This window comes from Equus przewalskii, chromosome 14 (assembly GCF_037783145.1).
Source record: "Equus przewalskii isolate Varuska chromosome 14, EquPr2, whole genome shotgun sequence".
NCBI classification, from domain to species: Eukaryota; Metazoa; Chordata; class Mammalia; order Perissodactyla; family Equidae; genus Equus; species Equus przewalskii.
In genome coordinates this window covers 39,528,585-39,555,958 of record NC_091844.1, presented here as the reverse complement: position 1 = coordinate 39,555,958, position 27,374 = coordinate 39,528,585, and the positions used below count along the sequence as shown (strand labels likewise).

Genomic DNA, 27,374 nt, shown 5'->3' with positions numbered 1-27,374 from the left:
CTAGAAGGTGAAAATTCGTTAAAGGAATCATTAATATCCACTTAATTATTGTAAAATTGCATCAAGCTTCAATAATATAGGCTTGAAATCACATTCTTTCGTCCTGTACAAAGGATTATTACATGAATAAAACGTAAACCTTCCTGAAGTAACTGGGAACTTGGGAGCTCGTGCCGCTTGGACAGGGGTGGGAAAGGCACAAGAACCACAGCGCACCGACTCTGCGGGAACTTTCAGACAAAACGTGCGTGTGGTGGAAAGAGGGAGTGCTCGGCGGCGAGCACTTCACACCGCGGGCGCGCCCCGACCTCAAGTCGGTCGCACAGCAGACAGAGTGATCAAGTGCTTGGGTCGTAGCCTCGAGGACCAGGGTCACTAAATACAGTTAGCGCGGTCAGTGACAGCCTGACAGCCACTTCCTGTCGTCATCCCCAGTACCGCTCTCAGGCGCCTCTTTCTCGCCGCCCGGCGCGCTAGCACTGAAAAGAATCATTGCAGCAACAATAATGAGTCCTTGAGAGGCGTCTCGGCCTTTAGGAGGGGGCCGAGGTCCTCCCTTCCTGGTCCCTGCATTTGCGAGTCCCGCAGCGGGGCCGGGATCACCCAACACACCTGCCCCGGCCTCCCGGATCTCCCCTCCCCAGCTCGGGGTCTCGGACCCCTCTCCCCGGCCCCCGCCCCCAGTCTCTGGTCCCCGCCCTCCGCCGATCCCCGGGCCCCGCCTCCCGGGCCCAGACTCCCCCGCCCCTGCACCGCCCCGCCCCGCCCCGCGACCCCGCCTCTCGGAGCCCGTCTCCGGCCCCGGCTCCCTCGGAGCTCCGCGGCTGGGCGGGGCGGTGCAGGGGGCGGGGATTTCTGGCACTTTCTGGGCGCTGCGAGCGCTCTCATTCCGGGCTCGGAGGCCGGAAGCGTCGGGGACTGAGCCGAACCGCCGCCGCCGCGGCCCTTCCTTGTTCTCCGCCGAGGTCGCGCCGGTCGCGCAGGCATGGCCAAGTGGGGCCAGGGGGACCCGCGCTGGATCGTGGAGGAGCGGGAGGACGGCACCAACGTGAACAACTGGCACTGGTGCGGCCGGGCGGCGGCCGGGCCGGGGAGGCGGCTCCCGGCCTCTTCGCTCCGGAGCCGCGGGGCGGGACGGTGGGGACCCCCTGCAAGTCCCCGGCGCCCCGTGCCCTGCGGGGAGGGAGGCCGGGGCTCTCGGGGCGTTTCCCGGGCCGCGGGGATCCCGCCGTGGGGCGGGACCTGCACAGGTGCAGAGGATTCGCCCTCCGCTCCCCCAGCCGCTTTAAGAGCGGCTCCTCGTTAGCCTCAGGGTCTGGGAGAGCCCAGAGTCTGGAGCCCTGGGATCTTGCCTGCACTGGCTCTGGGACTTCCCTTTCCTCTTTCTGGAAGTTGGGTTGGACCCCAGGAATGACTTCTGGCCTCTCTCTTCAACTTGGACAGTCTATGACCTTAAGAGCTTCACTTCTCTTCCCCCACTCCACAGCCAACCCTCTGGATGTTTCTGGGAGTTAAAAGGGAGCCAGAAAGAGTGAGAGAGAGAGAGAGAGAGAGTGTGTGTGTGTGTGTGTGTGTGTGTAGTGGAAAGAACAGGAATTGGATCTCAACTCTACGTCTAACTTGATGGGCTTCTTGTGAGCCCTGCCTTCTAGGAATTTGAACAAGTTACCCATCCTTTTTGTACCTCATCTGGAACGGGGGCTGATTTCTGCCGCCGGGTCTCCCCCAGAGCTTCAGAAAGTGATGCTCTCTGTCCTGCTCCTCTGAGGGCTCTGTTACCTCCAGGCCATCAGGGTGATGCTGAGGCAGGTCCAAGGCGGAGCAAAGCTGTCAGCCTGTGAGGGGCTCCTTTACTGGGGCAGCCCTAGCCTGGGGCTCAGAAGAGCTGACCTCTCCTTTCCTAGTCCTGTCCCCGTGGATAGGTCATGAATTAATCTCCGCTCATTTCTACTCCCTAAAATGGGGACATTACTTGGGAAGATTGCATGAGATAATATATGTGTGAAAACTGTTGGTAATTTGTCTTGTTATGATTAAAATTGTTTCAGTCATTAGTGCCTTTTTTTATGGCTCAGGCTTTGCCCATCCATTTCCAACGGATGAGATTGCTAGACCCCCTTCCCCCAAAATGAGCCAGTGTTTTTAAACCAAAGTACTACTTTACCTAGTGGACGCCGGTCTCAAGGAACCAAGGAGGAGGATTAAAAAATATATAGTAGAAAGCTGGTTTGAGAAGCATGTGTGTAAGTTTGAGCGTGGCAGGCCTCTCAAGGCCACTTGAGAGGACTCGGGCTGGGCTTGGCCGGGTCTGGGCATTTACCCTGCTGCCCCAGGCCGGGCGTGTGGAGATTAGCTGGGGCTTCCATTCATGGCTCTGCCCTTCTGGTCCCTGGCAGGACAGAGCGGGATGCCACTAGCTGGTCCAAGGGGAAGCTCCATGAGCTCCTGGTGGGCATCATTGTGGAGAATGAAGCTGGCCGCTGTGAGATCAGTGAGCTGAAGCAGGTGGAAGGCGAGGCTTCCTGCAGCAGCCGCAAAGGAAAGCTGATTTTCTTCTATGAGTGGAACATCAAACTAAGCTGGAAAGGTAATGGCGCCTCAGGGTACAGGTAGGGCTAGAGGCAGCCTTGGCGCAGAGCTGGTTGAGTCATTATTCATTCGTTCGGCAGATAGTTTTAGAACTCCTGCTGTGGGCCTGGGATTGACTGGCCCCTGAACTGGTGTTCGTGGTTCCGGACACCCTTACCGCACCTGGAGTTCTTTGTCCGACAAGTAGGGGGCTCCCTTTCTCCCAGCACTCAGCTGCTCAGAGCTCTTTGCTCTCAGGGGACTCTGGTCTGCCAGGCACTGTGAGCACTGGAGTTTCCTGGACCTGCTGCCTGGAGCTCTCTGCCCCCAGATAGCTGCCTGCTGGCTCCTTCGAGTCCTTCTGGTCTTTGTCATGATCGAAGCCACCTGTCTCCATCCTATAAAAATTGCAGATCCCTTCCTTGTCCTGTCTTTCTTCCCTGCTTTATCTATCCCCAAAGCACTGATATTTGGTGTACTATATATGGTTACTTAAGTATTTTGTTTATTGTTCTGGTTCCCCTTCTTACCCCCATTCATCAGGGCAGAGATCTTTTTAAAATAGCAGCTTTGTCGAGATATGCTTCACATCCCATACAGTTCACCCGTTTAAAGCGCACAATTCAGTGGTTTTCGGTATATTCACAGAGTTGTGCAGCCTTTGCGACAATAAATTTTAGAACATTTTCATCACTCCCAAAAAACCGTGGACCCATTAGCAATCACTCCCTCGGTCTTCGGCAGCCACTAATCTCTTTTCTCTCTCTCTGGATTTGTCTGTCCTGGACATTTCATATGAATGGAATCAGAGAGAGTGGTCTTTTGTGACTGGCTTCTTTTACTTAGCGTAATGTTTTCAAGGTTCATCTATGCTGCAGCAGGTTTCATTCCTATTTATGGTTGGATGGATATCCTCTTGTACAGATAAAGCACACTGTTTATCTCTTCATCAGTTGATGGATGTTGGGTTGTTTCCACTCTTCCTGTCTTTTGGTTAGGGGTTGATGGATTTTGTTTCCAGGCCCAGATCACTGTCTAGAATGTTGTGTGTTGGTTGAATGAATAAATGTCTCTTGTGGTGCCTAGCTGCTGGCTGGGTACACAGTCTATGCTCAGTAAATACTCACTGAAATAACCGTGGATGTGAAGATGAAGGAAGAGGAGGACGGAGGGAGAGATGTGGTCCTGGAGGATGGCACTGTGTTAAATTTTGGGCCTTAGCCCAGGAGTCAGCTCCTTTTTAGAGAGCAGCCACCAGTAAGGTGACCTTTGGCCTCTATCCACCCCCCCTCCCCACTCAGCTCTGAGGGCCCAGAGGAAGCTCATGGCCTTGTATGTCTTCCATCTTCCTAAGCTCAAAGCAACAACCAGCTCCTTTGCAAGATAAGACCCAGCCACTTCCAGGCAGCAGCCAGAGGGCAGGCTGAACAGGGCTTGCCCTGACCCCCTGTGCGTTCTCCTTCAGCGGTGAGTCCCAGAGGTGGCAAGTGGGACCCGCTGGGGAGGAGGCAACACTCTGGTCTTGTTTTTCTTTTTTTAATTAAATTTTAATTTCATTTTTTCCAGCTTTATTGAGATATAATTCTCTAAGTTGAGGGTGTGCAGTATGTTGATTTGGTATGTGTTTATATTGTGACATGATTACCACAATAAGGTTAGTTAACACATCCATCACCTCATACAGCTACAGTTTTTTTGTGTGTATGTTGAGAACTTTTAAGATTTACCCTCTTGACAGCTTTCAGATACACAGTGCAGTATGGTTAACGGTCGTCGCCATGCTGTCCGGTACGTCTTCAGAACTTAGCATGTGACTGAAAGTTGGCACCCTCTGTGTCCCTTGACCGCCTTCACCTTCCTCCCCTGCCTCCGCCAAGCTACTCTCTGTTTCTGTGAGTTTGGTTTTTTACACATATAAATGAGATCATGTAGTATTTGTTTTTCTCTGACTTATTTCACTTAAGCATAGTGCTCTCAAGGTCCATCCATGTTGTCACAAAAGGAGGGATTTCATTCTTTTTTATGGCTGAATAATATGTAATATGTATATTAACTACATATAATATATTAAATGTAGTTTATATATATATGTAAAATAATAATATATATACACCACATTTTCTTATCCATTCGTCTATCAATGGACACTTCAATTGCTTGTATGTCTTGGCTACTGTAAATAATGCTGCAGTAAACAAAAGGGTGCAAATGTCTCCTCAAGATAGTGATTTCATTTCCTTTCAATATATACCCAGAAGCAGAATTGCTGGATCATATAGTAAGTCTAGTTTTAATTTTGGGGGGACCTTCATACTGTTTTCCGTAGTGGCTGCAGCAGTTTACATTCCCACCAACGGTGCACTGGACTTCCCTTTTCTCCACATCCTCACCAGTGCTCATCTCTTTTCCGTAATGGCCATTCTAACAGGTAAGAGGTGATATCTCATTGTGGTTTTGATTTGTATTTCCCTGATGATTGGTGATGTTGAATGCCTTTTCATGTACCTGTCAGCCATTTGAATATCTTTGCATAAATGTCTATTTAGATCCTTTGCCCTATTTTTTTTTTTTGAGGAAGACTGGCCCTGAGCTAACATCTGTTGCCAATCTTTCTCTTTTTTTTTTACTTTTGAAGACTGCAGTGGAGCTAACATCTGTGCCAGTCTTCCTCCAGTTTATGTGGGATGCCTCCACAGCATGGCTTGATGAGTGGTGCCAGGTCTGTGCCTGGCATCCAAACCCACAAACCCTGGGCTGCCAAAGCGGAGGGTGCACACTTAAGCACTCAGCCCCGGGGCCAGCCCCTCCTTTGCCCATTTTAAAAATGGGATTATTTATTTTTTTCCTATTGAGTTGTATTCCTTACATATTTTGGATATTAACTCTTTTATCAGATAAGGTTTGCAGATGTTTTCTCCCATTCAGTAGGTTGCCTTTTCATTTTGTTGATGATTTCCTTTGCTGTGTGGAAGCTTTTTAGTTTGACTGGTCTCACTTACTTTTGCTTTTGTTGCTTGTGCTTTTGGTGTCACATCCAAGAATCATTGCCAAGACCAACATCAAGGAGTTTTTCCCCTGTGTTTTCTTCTAGAAATTTTATGGTTTCATGTCTTATATTTAAGTCTTTAATACATTTTGAGCTCATTTTTGTGAGTGGTCTAAGGTACGGGTCCAATTTCATTCTTTTGCATGTGAATACCCAGTTTTCCCAGCACTATTTAATGAAGGGACTATCTTTTACCCATTGAGTATACTTGCCTTGTCAAACAGGTTACCATGTATGCATGGGTTTATTGATTTTTGTATGCATGGGGTCTTGATTTTTTTTATGCCAATACCATACTGTTTTGATCACGATAGCTTTGCAGTAAAGTTTAAAGTCAGGAATTATGATGCCTCCAGCTTTGTTCTTTCTCATGATTGCTTTGGCTATTTGGGGTGTTTTGTGGTTCTGTTGAATTTTAGGATTGTATTTTCTACTTCTGTAAAAAATGCCATTGGGGTCTTGATAGGGATTTCATTGAATATATAGATGGCTTTGGGTAGTATGGATGTTTTAACAATATTAATTCTTCCAAGACATGAACATGGGATATCTTTCCATTTATTTGTGTCTTCTTCAGTTTGCATCATCAGTGTCTTATAGTTGGTCTGTAATTTTCTTTTCTTGTAGTGTTCTTATCTGGCTTTGGTATCAGGGTAAGGCTGGCCTTGTAAAATGAGTTTGCCTGTGTTCCCTCTTCTTCAGTTTTTGGAAGAATTTGAAAAGGAATGGTGTTAATTATTCTTTAAGTGTTTGGTAGAATTCACCAGTGAAACCATCTGGTCCTGGGCTTTTCTTTATTGAGAGGTTTTTGATTGATTACTGATTCAATCTCCTTAATCTTAATTGGTATGTTCAGAGTTTCTAGTTCTTCCTGATTCAGGTTTGGTAGGTGACGTGTTTCTAGGAGTTTATCCGTTTCTTCTAGGTGGTCCAGTTTGTTGGCCTGTAATTGTTTGTAGTATAATTATCCTTTATATTTGTGTGCTATCAGTTGTAATGTCTCCTCTTTCATTTATAATTTTACTTATTTGGGCCCTCTTTTTTTTCTTAGTCTAGTTAAAGGTTTGTCAATACTGTTTATCTTTTCAAAGAACCAACTCTTAGTTTTATTAATCTTTTCTATTGTTTTCTTATTCTCTTTCATTTCTTCTACAATCTTTATTATTTCTTTTCTTTTTTTGTTGAGATAGTTGACATATAACGTTATGTTAGTTTCAGGTATACAAAATAATGATTTGATATTCATATACATCGTGAAACAATCACCACTCTAAGTCTAGTTAACATCCATCACCATACTTTTATTGTTGTTAGTGCTGTTGAGTCAATTCTGACTCCCAGCAACCCTGTGTACAGCACAGTGGAGCCCTGCCTGATCTTTCTGTGCCGTCCTCTCACCTTCTGGTGCTATATCAGACAATGCTCCGCTGCCGTTCATAGGGTTTTTGTTGGGTTTTATTTTTTCAGAAGTAGGTGGCCAGGTCCTTCTTCCTAGTCTGGAAGCTCCACTGAAACCTGTCCTCCATGGGTGACCCTGCTGGTGTTTGAAATACTGGTGGCATAGTGTTCAGCATCATGGCAACACACAGCTGCCACAGTGTGACAACCGACAGATGGGTGGTGTGGTTCCCTGACCAGGAAGTGAACCCAGGCTGCAGTGGTGAAAGCACGGAATCTTAACCACCAGACCACAAATTTTTCTTTTTTTCTTGTGATGACAACTTTTAAGATTTACTTTCTTAGCAACTGTCAAACATACAGTACAGTATTATTAACTATAGTCACCGTGCTGTACGTTACGGCCCCATGACTGACTTATTTTGTGACTGGAAGTTTGTGCTTTGACCACCTTTACCCATTTTGCTCACTGCCCCCTCAGCCTCTGGCAACCATCAATCTGTTCTCTGTATCTATGAATTAAAAAAAAAAATTCTACATATAAGTGAGATCATACAGTATTTGTCTTTCTCTGTCTGACTTGTTTCACTTAGCAAAATGCCCTCAGTGTCTATCCATGTTGTCACAAATGGCAAGATTTCCTTCTTTTTTGTGAATGATGTTCCATTTTATATATATATACACCACATTTTCTTTATCCATTCACCCATCGATGGAAATCTAGGTTGCTTCCATGTCTTGGCTCTTGTAAGTAATGCTGCACTGAACATGGGGGTGCATATATCTTTTTGAATTAGTGTTTTCATTTCCTTTGGATATATATTCAGAAGTAGAATTGCTGGAACATAGGGTAGTTCTATTTTTAATTTTTTGAGGAACCTCCATACTGTTTTCCATAGTGGCTGCACCAATTTGCATTCCCACTAGCAGTGCACAAGGGTTCATTTTACTCAACATTCTCACCAACACTCATTATTTCTTTTCTTTTTGATAATAGCCATGTAACATGGGTGAGGTTATCTCATTGTGGTTTTAATTTGTTTTTCCCTGATAATTAGTGAGGTTGAGCACCTTTTCATGTACTTGTTGGCCATGTATGTCTTCTTTGGAAAAATGTTTATTCAGATCCTCTGCCCATTTTTTAATCTGTCTATTTTTTGTCATTGAGTTATATGCGTTCTTTATATATTTTGGATATTAACCCCTTATCAGATATGATTTGCAAGTATTTTCTCCCATTCAGTAGATTGTCTTTTCATTTTGTTGGTAGTTTCCTTTGCTGTGTGGAAGCTCTTCAGTTTGACTAGTCCCACTTATTTATTTATTGCTTTTGGTGTCAAGTCCAAAAATCATCACCAAGACTGATGTCAAGGAGCTTACTGCCTGTATTTTCTTCTAAGAGTTTTATAGTTACAGGTCTTGCATTCAAACCTTTAATTCATTTTGAGTTGGTTTGTTTTTTTGGGGAGGGGGGAAGATTAGCCCCGAGGTAACATCTGCTGCCAATCCTGCTTTTTTTGCTGAGGAAGACTGGCCCTGAGCTAACATCCGTGCCCATCTTCCTCTACTACTTTATATGTGGGACGCCCACGACAGCATGGCCTGCCAAGCGGTGCCATGTCTGCACCAGGGATCTGAACCGGCGAACCCCAGGCGGCCGAAGTGGAATGTGCACACTTAACTGCTGCACCACCAGGCTGGCCCTGAGTTAGTTTTTGCGTATAAGATAAGATAGTGCTCCAGTTTAACTCTTTTGCTTGTGATTACCTAGTTTTCCCAATACCACTTATTGAAGAGACTGTCCTTTCCCCATTGTATATTCTTGGCTCCTTTATCGTAGATTAATTGACCACATATGTGTGGGTTTTCTGGGCTCTCCATTCTCTTCCATTGATCTATGTGTCTGTTTTTATGCCAGTACCGTACTATTTTTATTACTATAGCTTTGTAATGTAGTTTGAAATCAGGAAGTATGATGCCTCCAGCTTTGTTCTTTCTGAAGATTGCTTTGGCTATTAGGGGTCTCTTGTGGTTCCATACAAATTTTGGGATTATTTGTTCTATTTCTGTGAAAAATGCCATCAAAATTTTGATGGAGATTGCATTGAATCTGTAGATTGTTTATTATTTTCTTTCTTTTGCTAACTTTGAGCTTAGTTTGTCCTTGTTTTTCTAATTCCTTGAGCTGTAAAGTTACATTCTTTATTTGAGCTTTTTTTTAATTTTCCACTTACTAGATTACTGGTTAATTATAAAAGGATATAACTCAGGAACAGCCAGGTGGAAAAGATGCACAGGGCAAGGTATGGGGAAAGGGTGCAGAGCTTCCATGCGCTCTCCAGGCACGCCTGCCAACCTGGAAGCTCTGAGATCTTTCTTTTTTTCTTGATGTATGTGTATATTGCCACCTACTTCCCTCTTAGAACTGCTTTTGCTGCATCCCATAAGTTTTAGTCTGTTGTATTTCCATTTTCATTTGTTTCAAGATATTTTAAAAATTTTCCTTTTGATTTCTTTGAGCCATTGGATATTCAGGACTGGTTTTTTTTTTTTTTTTAATTTCTATGTATTTGTGAATTTTCTGGCTTTTCTGTTGTTTTTGATTTCTAGTTTCATACCATTGTAGTTCGAAAAGATACTTATTATAATTTCTGTCTTTTTGAATTTGTTGAGACTTGTTTTGTGGTCTAACGTGATTTATCCTGGAAAATGTTCTGTGGGCACTTGAGAAGAATTTGTATTCTGATGGATGGAGTGTTCTCTGTATGTCTGTTAGGTCTATTTGGTCTAGTGTTGTTCAGATCAGCTACTTCCTTATTGGTTTTCGTCTGGATGATCTATCCACTGTTGAGAGTTGGGTATTAAAGTCCCCAACTATTATTGTATTGCTGCTCCTTTTCCTTTTAGTTCTGTTAGTATTTGCTTTATATATTTAGGTGCTCCAATGTTGGGTGCGTAAACATTTACAATTGTTGTATCTTCTTGATGAATTGACCCTTTTGGCATTATATAGTGACCCTCTTTGTTTCTTTTGACCATTTTTAGCTTAAAGTCTATTTTGTCTAATATAAGTGTAGCTATTTCTGCTTTCTTTTTGTTACTATTTGTTTGAAATATCTTTTTCCATCCCTTCCTATTTCAGTTTATGTGTGTCCTTAAAGCTAAAGTCAGTTTCTTATAGGCAGCATATTGTTGGATCTTGTTTTTTTTTTTTTTTTTTTTTAATCCATTCAGCCAATCTCTGTCTTTTGATTGGAGAATTTAATCCATTTATGTTTAAATTATTGATGGTAAAGACTTACTCTTGCCATTTTGTAGATTGTTTTCTGACTGTTTTGTAGGCCTTATGTTCCTTACTTTCTCTTTTGCCATCTTCCTTGGTGATTTCCTGCCTTGTTGTGGTATGCTTTGACTCCTTTGTCGTCATCTTTTGTGTATCTACTACAAGTTTTTCCTTTGTGGATATCCTGAGGCTTACATAAAATATCTTATATTTATAACATCCTATTTAAAATAACTTAATTTTGATAGCATACAGAAATGTATGCTTCCTCTCTTACATTTTAGGTTATTGATATTACAGTTTGCATCTTTTTTATATTGTGTATGCAATAACAAATTATTGGAGTTATATTTATTTTTAATATTTTTTTTAACTTTTAAAGTAGAGTTGTGAGTTACGCAGCACCATTGCAATGATAGATAATCTGACTTCGACTATATATTTACTATTACCAGTGAGTTTTACACATTCATGTGTTTTTATGATGCTAATTAGCATCCTTTTATTTCAGCTTGAAGAATGCCTGTTAGCTTTCTTGGAAGGCAGGTCTAGTAGTGATGAACACCCTCATCTTCTGTTTGTTTTGGAAAGTCTTTATTTCACCTTCATTTCCGAAGGACAGCTTTGCTGGGTATAGTGTTCTTGGTCAACAGTCGTTTCTTTCAATATTTTGAATATATCGTCCCACTCCTGTCCTGTCAAGTTTCTGTTGCAGAATCTGCCTGTAAGCCTTATGGAAGCTCCTTTATATGTGATGAGTCGCTTTTCTCATGCTGCTTTCAAAGTTCTCTCTTTGACTTTGACTTTTGACAGCTTAATAATAATGTGTCTTGGTGTAACCCTTTTCGGGTTCAACCTATTTGGGGGTCTGTTGGTCGTCATGTATCTGGATGTCCATTTCTCTCCCCAGGTTTGGGAAGTTTTCACCCATTATTGCTTTAAATAGACTTTCTGTTGTGTTCTCTTTCTCTTCTCATTCTGGGATTCCTGCAGTGCATATATTGTTTCTTTTAATGGGTATCCCATAGGTCCCGGAGGTTTTCTTCATTCTGTTCATTCTTTTTTCTTTTGTTCTTCTGACTGGATAATTTCAAATAGCCTGCCTTCTAGTTCACTAATTCTTTCTTCTGCTTGGTTAAGTTAGTTGTTGAAGCTCTCTTTAATTCTTAAGTTCAGTCATTGTATTCTTTGAATCTAGGATTTCTGTTTTGGGGTTTTTTGGGTGGTTTTTATTTCTTTGCTGAACTTCTCATTTTGTTCACACATTGTTTTCCCAGTTGCATTTAGTTTTCTGTCTGTGTGTTCTTGTAGTTCACAAGAACTTAAGTTAAAACTTCTTTAAGAGGTTTATTCTGAATTCCTGGTCCCATAGTTCATAGGTCTCCATTTCTTTAGGTCAGTTATTGGAGCTTTATTAGTTTCCTTTGGTGGTGTTACGTTTACCTGATTCTTCCTGAGCCTTGATTCCTTGCATTGGTGTCTGCACATATAAATAAATGGTCTCGTCTTCCAGACTTTACAGGTTTGCTTCAGCAGGGAGAGACCTTCAACATTGAGCTCAGCTTGGGTTACTGGGCAGGTCTGCTGGTACCATCCATGGACAGACAGGGCTTGCTGTCAGGGTCTCCAGTGGGTGGGGCCACTGCCCTTGCTCTGAGGTTGGGGGTGGGCATTATTGCTGGAGGGGCTCTGTGGTTGGGTGGGTCTGCTAGCTGGGCTCCATGTTTAAGTGGGCTGCTAGGTGGGCTCTCTGATTGGGCGGGGCTGGTGGCTGTGCTCCACCATCACGTGGGGCCACTAGCTGGGCTCTGCAATTACCTCTGGTCAGGCAGGGTCACTGACTATGTTCCCTGCCAGGGCAGTGCCCCGGTTGTACTCTGTGATTGGGCAGGGCTGCAGGCTGGGCTCAACAGTTGCTCCTGATTGAATGGGGTCTCAGGCTATGCTCCCTGACCAGATGGTGCCACTGGCTAGACTCTGTTTAGGTGGTGCTGCAGGTAGTGCTTTGTGGTCATACCTAGCCTCAGGCTGTGATCTGCCATCAGGTAGGGACGCACACTGTGCCCTGAAGTTGGGCAGGTCTGCAGGTTTGGATTCCTGATCAAGTAGGCTGCTGGCTATGCTCCACTGTTGAGCAAGGTTGCTGGCTGGGCTCTCTGGTCAGAAGGGACCTCCAGCTGTATCTTGCCATTGGGTGGGGCTAGAGACTGTGCTCTGCAGTTGGGTGGGGTTGCTGTCTGGGCTCACTGTCTGGGTGAGGCTACAAGCAGTGTTTAGCAATAGAGCAGGGCTGTAGGCTGGGCTCTGAGGCTGATTAGGGTTACTCTTCAGGCTCCCTGGTTATGCAGGGCCAGAGGCTATGCTCAACAATTGGGGAGGGTTGCTGGTTTGGCTCCAAGTGGGGTTGTAGGGATGGGCTCTTGTGGCTGCCGAGGTTCTCTGGTCAGGCTTCCTGGATCGTCAGGACTGGAGGCTATGCTCAGCAGTTGAGTGGGGCTGTGAATTTGTTTCCTTCACCGGGTGGGGCAGTCAAATGAGCTCCAAAGTTGGCTTCAGCCAGTTGACTGGGGACCCAAATTGGGCAGAATTGCCAGCTGAGCTCCCTGGCCAGATAGGGCTACCAGCTTGGCTTTGCAGATAGGCAGAGTCGCTGGCTGGGATCTCTGCTCATGTATTGCTGGAAGGAGGAGCATGGTCCACCAAGATTTGAGCACTGGTTGCTGAAAGCCCTGCCCCACTTCTCTGTCTCTATCTGATTCCTGGTTGTCCCAGTGAGGTGATACCCAAGTGGGCCTCTCAGGAAGCATCCGACAGTGTTGAGGAGCCTGGATGTCCACCTTGTGCTCTCTTTTCACACTGGAGAAACCACTGGGGGGCCCTCTGAGTGTGGCTCTGGTTGGTCTGGGTGAGGGGCGATTTGGTCAGAGTTACCACTTCTCCCCTCCTAACACAGTCCTTCTCTGTCTCTGTCCAGGAGGGTGCCTCAGCCTCACCTCTGGGTTCTGGGATTTTCCCAGTGGTGTCTTGTCAATGGATAGCTGCTAGTTAGTCTTGTGAGGGAGAGTCAGGAATAACTTATGTTACCATCCTGATGTTGTCACTGAAATCAACACTCTGGTTTGAAAGAAATCCAGCTTCATGGAGTCCACACAGAACTTCCCAAGCTACAACTTCCCTCCCCTCACTCTTTCCATGGTTAAAACTCATTGTCCTTTTCTGTCCTTCCATCCTGTTTGTGACTCTTCTTCATCCTGCTTTGACCTGGTAAAGAATATCGGGTGAGGAAAAAAGAAACATTGGTTACAGACTCGCTTGCTCCAACCGCATGCTTCCACCTGGCATTGGCCAGGTCCTGCCCCACTGTCTTGGCTGCTTACCTCTGATGTGGGCCAGGAGAACAGGGTCAGTTTTGGCACTTGTGTGGTGGTAAAGCCTTGAGCTTGCCTTGTTTCCAGCAGTGGTGGCCCCCTGTGAGGAGGGTGGGCTGTTCACTTAGGCACGGCAGTTTTGCATAATCTGGTTGTGACTTTGTAATTGAAGAACACATTTTGCTCATTTTAGGTATAATTAAAGAATCTGGTGTGAAGCACAAGGGATTGGTTGAAATACCCAGCCTTTCTGAAGAAAATGAAATAGATGACACCGAGGTGAGGCATCCGATGGAGTTTTTCTTTCTTCTTTTTTTTTTAAATTAAGCTTCTGCTATAGATGTTGGGCATTTGAAAAACTGTTTCTCAGACTGTGTGATTCCTGTGCCGTAGTTTTGGTGAGTTGTGGAGGGCTCGTTTGCCGAGGATTGCTGTGATGTGGGGGCAGCATGAGGTGTGGGGCAGAGTGGTATAGGAACGAGGGTAAGCCCAGGAAGCCCTAGACTGCCCCCAAGGACCAGGTGTGGGGCAGGTGACTGCACCCTCCAAGGCCTCCTCTTCTGTGAAACGGGGTTAATTCATCTTTCAGGGGTGTTATCAGATCAACGAGAGTGTATGTACTGTAAAGTGCTCAGTCTGCATGCACAGCTTGGTGAATGGGAGTTTGTTTCTCCTCCCCTGTATCTTTGCTGTTTCCCTTTAATAGTGAAAATTCTCTTTGCTGTGATCTCCCTTGGTTATATCTCATGGTTTTTTGTAAACTGGTTAGTTAGTATGTGTTGCTTTTGACTGGCTCTCCTAGTTCTTTGGGAGGTGGAGCCTTGTGTAACTCTCAAGCTTGGTTTTCAGTTAGTGCCCTTTTTTTTTTTTTTTTTTGGTAAAGATTTTTTTTTATTTTTTCCTTTTTCTCCCCAATGCCCCCCGGTACATAGTTGTGTATTCTTCGTAGTTGTGGCATGTGGGACGCTGCCTCAGCGTGGTCTGATGAGCAGTGCCATGTCCGCGCCCAGGATTCGAACCAACGAAACACTGGGCCGCCTGCAGCGGAGCGCGCAAACTTAACCACTCGGCCACGGGGCCAGCCCCAGTTAGTGCCCTTTTTAAGCTGAAAGCTTGGTTCTCGGGAGAGACCTTTTGTACAGCAGCTAAATTTTCCAAACGAAGATAGTTTGACAAAGGGTCTTTTTTAATTGGTGCATGTATTCAACGTGAAGGCTTTCGAAGATATAAAAACTAAATCATAATGAGCAACGTCTGTGACTTGCCTTTATTGAAGGTTATAAAATAACATGAAAGTGGTGCTGTCTCAGACACCTCTTCAGACACGTGCTTGCTATACTCCGGGGCTGTGATTTCACTTGGCTATATTTATTTAGATCCATTAGCTGAGAAGTTTTTCATCAGCATATTAAACTGGTTTTTTAGATTCAGCCCTTGGTAGCATTACAGAATAAACTCTTTAGATTGGAACTGGGACTTGGGACCAGGCCCAGCTCAACTGAATCGTAGGGACTTCATAGGATTTCAAACCAACACCTCTTTTCATTCTGAGAAGAAGGACCACAGAGCATCCCCAGAGCAGCATTTTGATGGTTCCCTCTCCATCTCCCCCCTTCTCTCTCGTCTCCCCTTCTATCCCTCCTCTCTCCCCCACCCCCTCCTCCTCCTCAATTCTCCTCCCTGCCAAAAACGTGTAGCTCAAGGCCATGCTATGTGGGAACTTGAATTTCCTAATTACGCTCGCTTTTGGGTTCTAGACCAGCGCTGTTCAGTAGAAATATAATGCAAGCCACTTATGGAATTTAAAATTTTCTAGTAGCCATATTAAAAAAGTTAAAAGAAACAGGTGCAATTAATTTTAATAATATTTTTTATTTAACCCAAAATATAAAAAAATACCATTTTAACATGTAATTAATATCAAAATTATGGAGATTGTTTTACATTGTTTTTTCCTACTAAGTCTTCAAAGTTTGATGTATATTATTTTACACTTATAGCACATCTCAAATCAGACCAGCCACATTTCAAGTGCTTAATAGCCATGTGTGGCTAGTGGCTACCATTCTGACAGCGCATTTCTAGACCCTGATAAAAGCCATGGACTTCGTCATCAATATAATACATATGTACATATACACATAAAATTCTGCATGCAAATTAAGAGGTTTGTGATCTAAGAAGTCCATTCAAGATTTGGCCATCAACCCAGTCAGTGGACCCTTGATGAAAAAACCCTCACATCTTCTTAAACTATTATGAAGAAACTTGTTACATCCCTTTTATATCTAGTTCTTCCTCTTCCCTCACCATCACAGTTTTTCTCTCATCCATATGTCCCAGTTGAAAGAATACATCAAACCAGGTTTTTCTTAGGTTTGTATTTTTCTGATTTGTAGGTGAGTGTGAGTAAAAAGAAAGGAGATGGGGATATACTGAAGGATCTTATGAAGACTGCAGGCACTGCCAGGGTCAAGGAGGCCCTTGGAGATTACCTGAAGGCACTTAAGACGGGTAAAGAAGGCATTCCTTGTGAACCAGAGGGTCCCTTTTCTGTTTACCCAAGTTATGCTCTGTACTCTGGATTCCCAGGTTAGGCTGATGTTTACGGCTCCAGAAACAGCTCTTTATGCTGCAGGCTAAAGTGTAGTCTGAGGGTTGAGAGCTAGTCATGAATAAGACCATAATTGGTGATTATCAGTATTGTACACAGCGTGAACCATTTTGCCTACAGAATTGTTAATAGTTTTCTGGAATGATAATTATTTAATCAGTTGTTTGTATAATTACCTGTTTAATGTCTGTCTTCCCTGCTAGACTATAAGTTCCATGAGGGCATGAAAGGTGTCTGTCTTGTGTACTGCTCTATCTCCAGCACATAGTAGGTGCTTAATCTTTGTTGAATGAATGAATGAAAGTGACTGCAGGTATTACAGGTGTAGTTGAGATTTATCTAGATAATCCCTACAGTGCACGAAAGTGAGGTTATTGTCTTCCCTAAATTAGAAAAGTCACCTTCCAGGCAGAATGGCCAGCAGGGCCCATATGTCTATACCTCATTCCTGGACTCTGCTACCTGAATATCTAGGTGTTAGCATAGAAGGGTTTAGGGTTGTCACTTTTTCCACGAAACCACACGTGTGGCTGGCCCACCACTTTGAATACTGTGAGGCAAGTTTTGTGAGGGTGACGGTGAAGCAATGAGAAAGTGCGTGGTTTTAACGGCGGGTGAAGGCCATAAAGCTACTACTAGTTAAGTTGTATAAAACTGAACTTTTTGGAAAAGAACGTTTGAAAATTTTGCTATTTTATCAAGGACTAGATAAAAGGCGTTTGGAAAAAAACAAAAGGCATTTGTTACTGTGGAACTCAGGTTGTTAATGATTAGTTTTATATGAAAGAAAACAGAATGGTCTTGAAATTCTCAAAATGACAGGAGTTCTTTTTAAAAATAGCAGTTTTATTTTCTTATCTGCTGTTTTGGGTTTCTGCCTTACTATTTGTGCTGAAAAGGAAAAAAGTTCTTTATTAAAACCATTTCCCATGTTTCTTTGTAGAATTTACAATGGGAATGATTTTACCAACGAAAGCTATGGCAACCCAGGAATTGACTGTTAAAAGGAAACTGAGTGTGAATCCCTTGCAGGTATGACCTCTGGTGGCCAGTACGTAGGGAGGGGAAAGCAGGTGAGCAATGAGAATGCTTCAGAGCTCTAAACAGCCCTTCCATGATGAACTGTAAAGGATAGCAAGGAGGGCCACTTCATCCATCCTTGCGTCCCTGCCACTTTTTTTGGAAATGATGAAATGAGACTTTCATCCTTGATGAAAGGGAATGTATAAACAGGGCTTTTTGTGGGCTGAATATTGAATTTAGTTTACAGCAGTGTTCTAAAGGTAGCGTTCTTTGGTAGACAACAGATTACAAAACCAGGTGACTTTGAGGTTCACATACCACAATGGAAGAACCTTCTGTCCAGACTTTTGGATTGAGAGGTTTTAGATTGTGTTCTTGGAAGCTGGCGGTGGCAGATTGACACCCTTTGGGCTTGAGAAGTGCTCTTGTCCTTCATCTGCTCATCTTTATGCTCTCTGGGCCATATTTAGATGTCCAAGTAGGAGTCGAGTATGAAGCCATAGCCTGGGGGTGGAACAGAGCTAAAATGCTAATAGGAACAGTCAGCTCTTTTTCCAAAGTAAAGACCAGGACTGATGGTGCTAAGTGGCTTTTCATGCTGTTTCCATGTGTCTGGAAGTGGTAATGTGGCATTTGGTGTTTTAGTGTTTTATTATTGGCATGCTAATTACCCTTTGGAACTTCTTCTCAAGATTCAGGCCTCATCTCCAGTGGCGTTGGGGGTAAGGATTCCCACTGTGGCAGTGCACATGACGGAACTGTTTGACACAGCTGCAGAGCAGCTGTACAGCATCTTTACTGTGAAGGACGTAAGTTACTTCTCAGGCTAGGTTCTTAATTGCTGACATGGGGAGATGTGCCACTCAGAACTGGGGCTGGTTTTTGGTTTCCTATATGGCCTTGTTTTTCTGATTGAAGGAATCTAGAATAATGGAGATAGAAGTCTCTAGGATAGCTTCTGAAAAATTTGAGCGGGGAAAAGATGGGCATTTGGGGGGAATATATCAGGATTTAGGGGATACACTAATTTACTGAGTTTTCTCCCTCTGAAAGAGAAGTAGAGTGTAGAAAAAGCTGTAAGTAAAAGCTATGTATTCAGGATTGAAAAAAAGAAACCCCAAAGCACAGTAACTGTTGTATTAATACTTTAGATTAAAAAGGTGATAGCATGTGCTGGAATAACATGTCTACTGTATGTTCTGCTTGGTTAGTTGGTGCAAAAATTTTCTAAATCTCCTGCTGTATTAGAAGTTGAAAAGGGAGGGAAATTCCAGATGTTTGATGGGAACATCACCGGTGAATATATAGAATTGGTAAGTAATCTTAGGGTTAAAGACAAGTTAAGCCGGGACTGAGTCTTCTTTCGGTTAATACTGCTTTTTTTAATCCATGCTGTTTGTAACTTGCTTTGGGTTTTTATCTGAGCTCACAGAAACTTGACAACTTTATAAAGTTGGTTATAGAGCAAATAAAAAGTTACATATATAACAAGTAATGATAAAGATGAAGCCTTAGTTTTCACATAATTGTGCAAACGCTTATGGTTTTAGAAGAAACAAATGTTAATTCCTCCCAATTCTTGGTCTAGAAGTTTCAGGTTTCTGCTACCTAAATCACTAGGGTCTGCATTGCCAAATGTCAGTTGCCTCATCCTTGACATTCTAGTTATTCTAGTTACCAATGTTACCACACTTTTATCCTTGATGTTACTGCTGTTAGGGACATTCTGGCATCAGGGACGATGAATTCTCAATGGTGCTGGCATATAAACTGGAAAGTGGGACTGTATGTTGTTCATTGATTACTTTTAGTATGTAGGGGTTTTAATGGAAGGATTTGGTGTTCTGTGTTGTAATATTGTAGGAAGTTTTAAAAGATGTTTTCAGTGGAATTTCCCTTTTGTTTCAGTTAACAAATAAAAAGATTGTCATGAAATGGAGGTGTCGGAACTGGCCAGAAGGTATGTTATTAGTACCTTTGTTAGTTATGAGTCCAAAAACACTCAAGCTGTTTTTCCCCCACTGTGAAAAGCTAGTAGTAGTACTATATGGATAAATGTTCCTTTTCATAATGCAGTGATAAGCTTCCTATTTTTTTTTCCAGAACACTATGCAACAGTTGCACTGAATTTTGTGCCTATTCCAGGGCAAACAGAATTACAATTGGACTGTAAAGGAGTTCCTGTCTGTAAAGAAGAGAATATGAAATTCTGTTGGCAGAAGCAGCATTTTGAAGAAATAAAAGGTTTATTGCAGCTGACCACCCTAAATGGTTGAATTAGTTAGATTTTATATGGGCATTACTTTTTCTAAGCAGAAAGTGTCAGGTTTACCTGTTATTCCTTTTAAAAAAGAAAACAAATTCTTAATTTATATTGGATGAAATCCATGGACTTATACAGAATTTAAAGCACTGTTTGTTTGAATCTGTACTATGACTAGACTCTGTATTGAGTTAAAAGCAGCAAATAACCTGAAATTAGGTATTAACCTTATCTCCCTTAGATGCTCCTCTGGGAACAGACGACTGAGCCCCTGAGTACAGACAGCTGACGTTTCCCAGGCTACAGCTTGTCCTGGCAAGCTTCCTTCCAGCTGTAGTTTTAAGTTCAGGAAGACAAAATAAACGGCATATTGATACTATTCCTTTATTTTACCACAGGGTTCTTAAGGTGTGCACCTCTTAGGTAGTGAGCCAGCGGCGTGCTGCATTCAGGAGTATGTTGAAGTGAGGGCGAGTTGGCTGTATTGTTAGACTTCTCCCTGCAACAGTTATTGACTTCCGGGTGGAGAGGACTGAAAAGTCTATGGGGATTAAGTTACTTTTTGGACTGCCACTAAATAGTTCGAATAAACTAGAATATGATGGGTAAGTGCTCCCCCCAGTCACAGTGTTCTCATTACTTTCATCTGAGAAGACTGAAGCAACGTATGTAAACAAATGAAAAGTCATCACAATCAGTTTAATTAAGTGCACAGAATAGCAATCAGTCATGTCAATAAAAATAAAACAATTATTTTTACATCAAGTGTGCTTTATTTCCTCCACAGGTATTCTGTTAAATAAAGCACCATTTATATATACTGCCAGGCCACAGCTAAAGAGGATTCTTTACAGAATCAAATTTCTTGTGGTTGTTCCGTATACAAGTAAACTTAATTTCGATAATAAGAACCACAGCGATCGGAGGCAATCTGCCTCTATTATAAGGTACAAAACTGGCACAGAGGACACCATATTATACACAGTAAAAATGCTGTAGGTTTAAATTACATTGTACAGGGCCAGGGAACCCTGTTCCTCCCAGACAGCCATATTAAATGAAAGCCACTACAGTGAACTCTTAATTACATAAAACATATCCATTATCTGATTGCCCTTTAGAAAGTATACTGAAGATGCAAATTTTTTTTCATCTGGAGTTCTGCCTGACCAAGAATTAAGCCTATAAATCTATCTTGCCATTCAAGCAGAGAGCACTGGACAAACTGAAGCACAAAAACAGAAATAAGCAAAACTTATACAAACAGCATTGGGGGGAGAGGGGGAAACCTTAAAAGTAGACATGCTACATCTAATGTCAAGAAGCAGCTTGATTTCCTTTGCCAGATATCCTTGTGACCACATGGATCGTAGATTCAATGGTCCTACACAGGGTATCTAAAATGTCGTGTTGCTGCATGTGACTAAAGAGTCCTCTGGAATGGCCACAACTGAGTGATAAAGCAGCCTCAGGGTCCTGGGAGGGCAAAGCTGGACCATCACAACTTCTCAAGTCAGCTAAGTCAGACAGAACCGCAGAGATAGAAGTAGAAGGGAACTCAGACTCTTCCTCAGCTAGGTTAGGATCCTTGGAACAGGGGAGGTCTTTAAATTCTTTACAGTCTTCAAATCTACCATTGTTGGACTGTTCTGCATGCTGTGACCTGATGTCTTCTGAAAACGAAGATGGGACTTCCATTCGGTATTCTTTAACAGAACTATTTTCAGGGGAGGGAAGATCTTGCTCAGTTCCTGGATCGATAATTGAGGAGTCTCTTGTCTCGTTGTCTGAAGTGCTGGTTGGGGTCAGGGCCTCCCTGGTTTCTGTTTTCAGGTCGCTGATGCAGCTGTCTACAGTATGCTCCTCATCACTGCTCACACGCCGCCTTTTAACAGGAGTCGCCCCTTCATCATCTGTGGAAATGAACGTCAAAACAAACTTCTCTGAAAGGAGTCATTCTGCTCACAGTACACTGGGGTGTTTGTAGGCAATTTTGTTTTCAGCATTTGAACATACAGTTATCGTAAAGTCAGTTACACCAACTATATTCTTCCCTTCTCCCACCCTCAAGGTAATATTAGTCCATAAAGCTAACCTTTAGTTTTTCTTTCTTTGGCTTCTTGCTCTTGGAGTGAGTTTCTCTGCTGCAGACAAGTCCTGCATTTGCTTAAAAGCTCTTGCAGAGTTGGAATTAGAGCTGGGTTTAATTGTTTGGGAGTGTGTACCGACAGGAGCAAAGCAAGTGCCCGCAGGTCCTAGAGAAACCCAGATGTGAACATTTCAAATTCCAAAGCCAACATTTTGATACAGTTGTTTACTTTTCCAGGAATCCATCCTGGTTTCTCTAGCATTTTTAGAAGAATGCTAAAACTAGAAAGCCAGCATTATGATACTACTATATTTCATTGGTTCCAAGTCACTCCTACCAGTATTTTATGCACCACATCAAGTCAGACTACAGACTCAAATAGTACTTAGTGAAAATGGAAAAGGAAAAAAAAAAAATCAATAATAAACTTACATAGGAATTTAAAAAACCTTGAACGATCCATGAGAAATTTAGGCTTTATTAATCCAGAAATCTCAGTTTCTCAAGGATGTCACAAATAGTAAGGTCTTCCTCAGCTCTGTCATCTCTTCTGGCCGCTAAGCATTTTGTTACGCTGGACACATGCTAGCACATTTTTTCCAGTGTGTTCTCTTCTGCTGTAACACGACTATCATGGGAGTCTATACAAGGCAACTAACTGATTTCCTAGTTTTAACTGGCTTTATAATCAGTAGATCATTAATCTGATTGTTTCACTTATTTATGAACCATAGGCAACAACAGAAACATCACAAGTAGTATTTCAAGAAATGTAAACAAGTAGAAATAAAAGGAATGTCTCCCCTTAGTGGTCTTATTGCCCTTAACATTTAATGACATTACATCATGTCTTCTTCTAAGGTAACAAAGTGTGTGCTACATACATCAAAGGCATAGTGAACACATTTTAAAAGACTAGTTTTTTCATCATATATGACTTGTGAAGTTTGAATATTAAAGTTACTATAGTAAAATGACACTAAGGCCAAATTTACAGTTGATTTAAGGGAACTTCTGAAGTACATGGTTATTCCCTTTCATAGTTCTTACCCCATTTAAAGAAGCACTTGCTTTGGAAATTTCAATTCGGTTGGTGAAATCAGACTGTAGATTCTGATACTGATTTATCAAGTTTGTAATAAGGGTGCTAATCAAATTGGCACAGTTTGCTTCAGAAAACACTTGACCTTGAACCTGAAAAAGATTAAAAAAGAATCTCCAGAAGACCAACATAATGAAAACACAACCATTAACTAATCAGAAATAACATGCAGAGTTTCCAAGTACAACATACCTTTAGAAGAAAATGTGTCATGAATGTGTAGACAATGTTGTTGTTTAGAAAAGTTCTTTCATCCATTAGGATACATTTTATATATTCTGCAAAAACGGGATCTTCACACAAAAGCTTGATGCAATTTTTTGACATAGCAGACTAAAGCGGGGAGAAGAAGCATGAATGGTTGAGCACTGAACTAACTACAAACCTTAAACACGCTGCTTATGAGGCACACCTAAAGTTACTTTAGATCCTACTGGAAAAGCCACTTTTAACTCAGTCTACTAAACTTCAGTTATAGCAACTGTCTTCCCAATAAATTAAAACATTACTAACTTGAACTATGGGTAAGTGTTAGAGGAAGAGACTTGTAAAAAGTCAAAATGGCAAAACTGAACAAATATGTTTTAAAAGAAATTTAAAAGAAATGCATCTAGCTCTATGAGAGTTAAAGACAGGACAAATAAGACTAACAAATAGGATTGTGAATGTTTTCATGGGACCAATTAATGGATAATTAATAGGTAACCAAACTACACGTAGAGAAAAGACAAATTTAAAGAATTAAATTTAGTCTCTAAAATGAGTTAAAACTCTTACTGTATAATCTCATTAGCAACAGTAATTTGGTAAATACCTTTTTCCCCCATAAATATTGCAAAGATAAACCGCAAACCTCTTTTCCTAATTATCTCACACAGAGAATTAGTGGGTCCCAATATATAGAAATTCTACTAAAATTTGGTTTTCCTGTTTTCAAATGGTCATGGCTCTTAAACACAAGTAGTATGTCTTTAAGGAAATACAGTCCCTAGATTATTTAAATGTCTATTTTAACAATAGATCATTTATATGGAAGACAAAACAGACTTTAAAAAAAACAGGACAAAGTTTAGACAGTGTGTACATGTATATACTTCTGTTTTCTTAGAGTATGCAACTGCAGTAAGTCAGCTGCTCGAGGCCACCCAAGAAATTTGGAGTCAAGTAGGATGGGGACTCCAGGTCATCAGATCCCTGGTGTTGCGAAACTCAGCCTTATTCTACCAGTCACAGGCTTGCTGCCTATGTTTCTTGCAAAGGAGAACTGCTTCTATAGGGCTGGCAGGGGCTTTCTTTTAAGGGAAGTTTTGGGGGATAGTGAATTTTGTGGGGAAAAAAGCCAAGTAAAGGGAAAAGCAGAGTGCAGAAGTAAATAAAGCAATAGGGAAGCAACAGGTGATGTACAGAAATCAGAAAAAGCAACTACCCAAATCAAGACGAATGAAAAGAGCAGAAGCAGTGGCGGCAAGGGAAAAAGCAGACATCTGCTCCAATTTACTGATTCCAGTTTACTCAGCTCAAGATCAACCAGTGTCATTTTCTGAAAGTCTCCTATGTGATCAACGTTCACTAGCCTTTCAAAGATTCCTACTCTAGAAAACAAAATGACCTTTCTTCAGGGAATAGAGATGACTCAGATAAAGTTTCTAGATTCGAGGAGCTCACAGTCTGGGACAAGGAGATAGACGACGATTACAGTACCATGTGACACACATCCATTAAGAGAATATACAGCACCACCGGCCCTGGGAGGAGGCTGGACCAGACTCCAAGCAGTTCAGATACTACAACATGGGTAAAAGTTGATGCCTAAGGAAGGTTAAACTCATCACCAGGCAAGAAACCATTAGTTTTTTCAGGGTCTTAGAGTGGGGATGCTTTATGCCTGAGCCAAAGGATGAGCCAAACCTTAGGACCAATCTGGTTTCTCCTCCTCTCCCCACCATTCTCCCTCCACAATTTAACAAGCATTCTTCAGGTGCCCACTTTATTTTAAGGGGTTGGCTCTTAGATACTTAAGTAGGAAGGGTACAGTGTTTTCTACTCTTGAGACTGCTCTTAAGACAAGTGCATCAGACTCTTGAAAAACTGCTCTGAGGTAGCAGATAAGCAGAGGTGAAGGACAGATTGCTGAAATGGTTTCTGCTAGAGCTTTTGGAATGGGGGAGGGGAGGGAAGAGTAAGAAGTGCCACATGTCTTCTTTCCCTGTATCTCCCTATTTTAGACTCACTACAACTGCTTAGATTGACCTATAAATGAGGAATTCCATTATAAAATAGAGCTTATTTGGAATATCCTCTGTGATACCAATCTTCTGAAGTAAAAAACCTCAAAGGGCAACTAGATGCCCAATGCTTAATAGTTATTATTTCCATTAATCATATTTTACCTATAAAGATTCTGCAACATCCCCAATTCAGCCAGTTTTCAACCCATTGTTCCTAACATCACTGACCACGTGGTCAGATGAGATGAAAGACCAAATCATCTAAAACTCATTTTCTTTACCTGAGTCTGGCATAGCTCAGTCCAGAGTTTGGGGAACAGTGCAAGATGAAGTGGTAAACCTTCATAGGCAACTAGGACACCTAATATTTGAAAAGAAATCAGAATAGGTTATAATTATAAATTACACTACTGAGGTATTAAACTCTGCAGAGATACATTATTATAGCTATTTCTAGTCAAAACTATGCATATTTTCTACATGTTTTAGAAAAATATAAAATACTTAAACGGGATTCATTCCAATGTTTTAACCAGTGAAATAATTTAGAATGTAGTACACTTTGACTAAATTAATGTATATCCCACACCTCATTCCGAGAAGGATCTGAGGCAACTGAAACCAACTCTGCTTTTGGAGTATTATAACTTTAACTGGGACAATTTTGTAAAGATTACTGCAAGTGGTTCCAAAGCTTTCTTGGATCAAGGTACCACCTCTGCGTATTAAAGATAATTTTCATGGAATAGCTAGACTGCAGGGGTGCAAGGTCAAAAAGAGGATGTGGAGAATTAGAAAACATCGTTCTTTCCTCTTTTACCTCATTTCTCCAAAGATAGGGAGAATTATCTTCCATATTAGATTTAGGTAAACACTGCTCTAACAGCTTCTAGTCTTGTCCCCAGGGTCTTTTGGGTGGACCATACTTAGCTGTATGTCAGCGTCCTATTTGGAACCTCCATGGTTTTAACCTTTCCACTTCTTGACTATTCCAGATGTCATGTATGTCTTTAAGAAGTTTGTTCTACCCTCTGCCCTCCTACCTCTCAAAGCACAGAAGTGGCAATACCACAGTCACAAATTTCCCCTTCTCCACACCCCACCCCTAGAGAAAGTATAATCATGGAGAAAGAGAAATATATTAACAGCTAGCCTCCTCCAGTTAAGAAAAAATTATGTGTTAGACGTGAAGTTGGCAAACTTTTTTCTGTAAAAAGCCAAAGAATAAATATTTGTCTTTGCAGCCATATGATCTCTGTTGCAACTACTCAACCCTGCAGAGGTAGTATGAAAGCAGCCACAGACAACACTAAATGAATGGATGTGGCTGTCTTTCAATAAAACTTTATGTAAGAACACTGAAATTTGAATCTCATGTAATTTTCATGTGTCACAAAATATTTATTTTTTAAAGATTATGAACTTTTTTGAAAATTTTTATTAATTTTTTTTTTTTGAGGAAGATTAGCCCTGAGCTAACATCTGCTGCCAACCCTCCTCTTTTTGCTGAGGAAGACTGGCCCTGAGCTAACATCCGTGCCCATCTCCCTCTACTTTATATGTGGGACGCCTGCCACAGCATGGCTTGTCAAGCGATGCCCTGTCCGCACCTGGGATCCAAACCAGTGAACCCCAGGCTGCCAAAGCAGAACATGCAAACTTAACTGCTGCACCACCGGGCTGGCCCCTTTAAAGATTGGCACCTGAGCTAACAACTGTTGCCAATCTTCCTTTTTTTCCCCCTGCTTTTTCTCCCCAAATCCCCCCAACAAAATATTTAGAATAATCTAATTTGTTTTTAACCATTAAAAAATGTAAAAACTCTTCTTAGCTTGCAGGTAGCTCACTGGTTATACAAAAACAGGCAGCATGTGGGCTGTCGTTTGCCAACCTCTGGGTTAGGCCAAGGATTTAAGAAAATCTTAGAAAGGGAAGTCAGATAAGTCATTCAATTTAGTCATCCAAGGATTCTAGACTCCCTTTTGTGGGTAAGCCTATTTACTTACTTTTCTGTCAAGATTAAGCCCTTTGTAAAGACCCAAGGAAACTCTATCATCTTTTTCCTTTATCTTAACCTAAACAGGTCTGGGTCAGAGGCATTCATCCACCACATCATCACAATACACATAAGCAAACAAGGGCATGCCATCAAAACTGCTGGCTACAGGGAAGAGTTTCTATGCTCCTATGACCCTGCATCACATTACCCATAAAACTAGAATACTGGCTGTCAAACTCTGCTCCTCGGGCAAAATGCAGCCTATGGCCTGTTTCTGCATGGCCACATGAGCTAAGAAGGGCTTTCACGTTTTTAAAGGATTGTAAAAAAAAAAACCCCCAAAAACACAGTCAAACGAAGAATATGCGACAGAGATTGTATATGGTCTGTGAA

At 42.2% G+C, this 27,374-nt stretch overlaps 2 protein-coding genes across 12 annotated transcripts in view; one reads left to right on the top strand and one right to left on the bottom strand.

Moving 5' to 3' along the window:
- The first annotated feature begins 727 nt into the window (after positions 1-727).
- AHSA2 (Putative activator of 90 kDa heat shock protein ATPase homolog 2) lies at positions 728-20,322 on the top strand. 4 transcript variants are annotated; one of them, XM_070572616.1, is made up of 10 exons: positions 853-1,065; positions 2,397-2,587; positions 4,895-4,996; positions 13,857-13,942; positions 16,063-16,177; positions 17,221-17,309; positions 17,993-18,109; positions 18,512-18,613; positions 19,209-19,260; positions 19,404-20,322. In XM_070572616.1, the coding sequence occupies exons 1-10, from the start codon at positions 986-988 to the stop codon at positions 19,574-19,576; spliced, it is 1,107 nt and encodes a 368-aa protein (XP_070428717.1). In that variant the 5' UTR covers positions 853-985; the 3' UTR covers positions 19,577-20,322. The 4 variants fall into 4 exon arrangements, with proteins under 4 accessions (XP_008533483.1, XP_070428718.1, XP_070428717.1 ...); XM_070572615.1 differs by having other exon boundaries at positions 864-1,137; XM_008535261.2 differs by lacking the exon at positions 4,895-4,996 and having other exon boundaries at positions 728-1,065.
- Positions 20,242-27,374, bottom strand: part of USP34 (ubiquitin specific peptidase 34) — a 253,192-nt gene continuing 246,059 nt past the window's right edge. For 6 of the 8 annotated variants that reach the window (XM_070572601.1, XM_070572606.1, XM_070572603.1 and 3 more), the window contains 5 exons: positions 25,264-25,343; positions 22,947-23,087; positions 22,703-22,846; positions 21,659-21,818; positions 20,242-21,476 (listed from right to left, as the gene is read on the bottom strand). In XM_070572601.1, the coding sequence (XP_070428702.1) occupies positions 20,881-21,476; positions 21,659-21,818; positions 22,703-22,846; positions 22,947-23,087; positions 25,264-25,343 (1,121 nt within the window). In that variant the 3' untranslated portion in view covers positions 20,242-20,880. The remainder of the gene's footprint in view (positions 21,477-21,658; positions 21,819-22,702; positions 22,847-22,946; positions 23,088-25,263; positions 25,344-27,374) is intronic. The other 2 variants (XM_070572605.1, XM_070572607.1) reach the window with 1 other exon arrangement.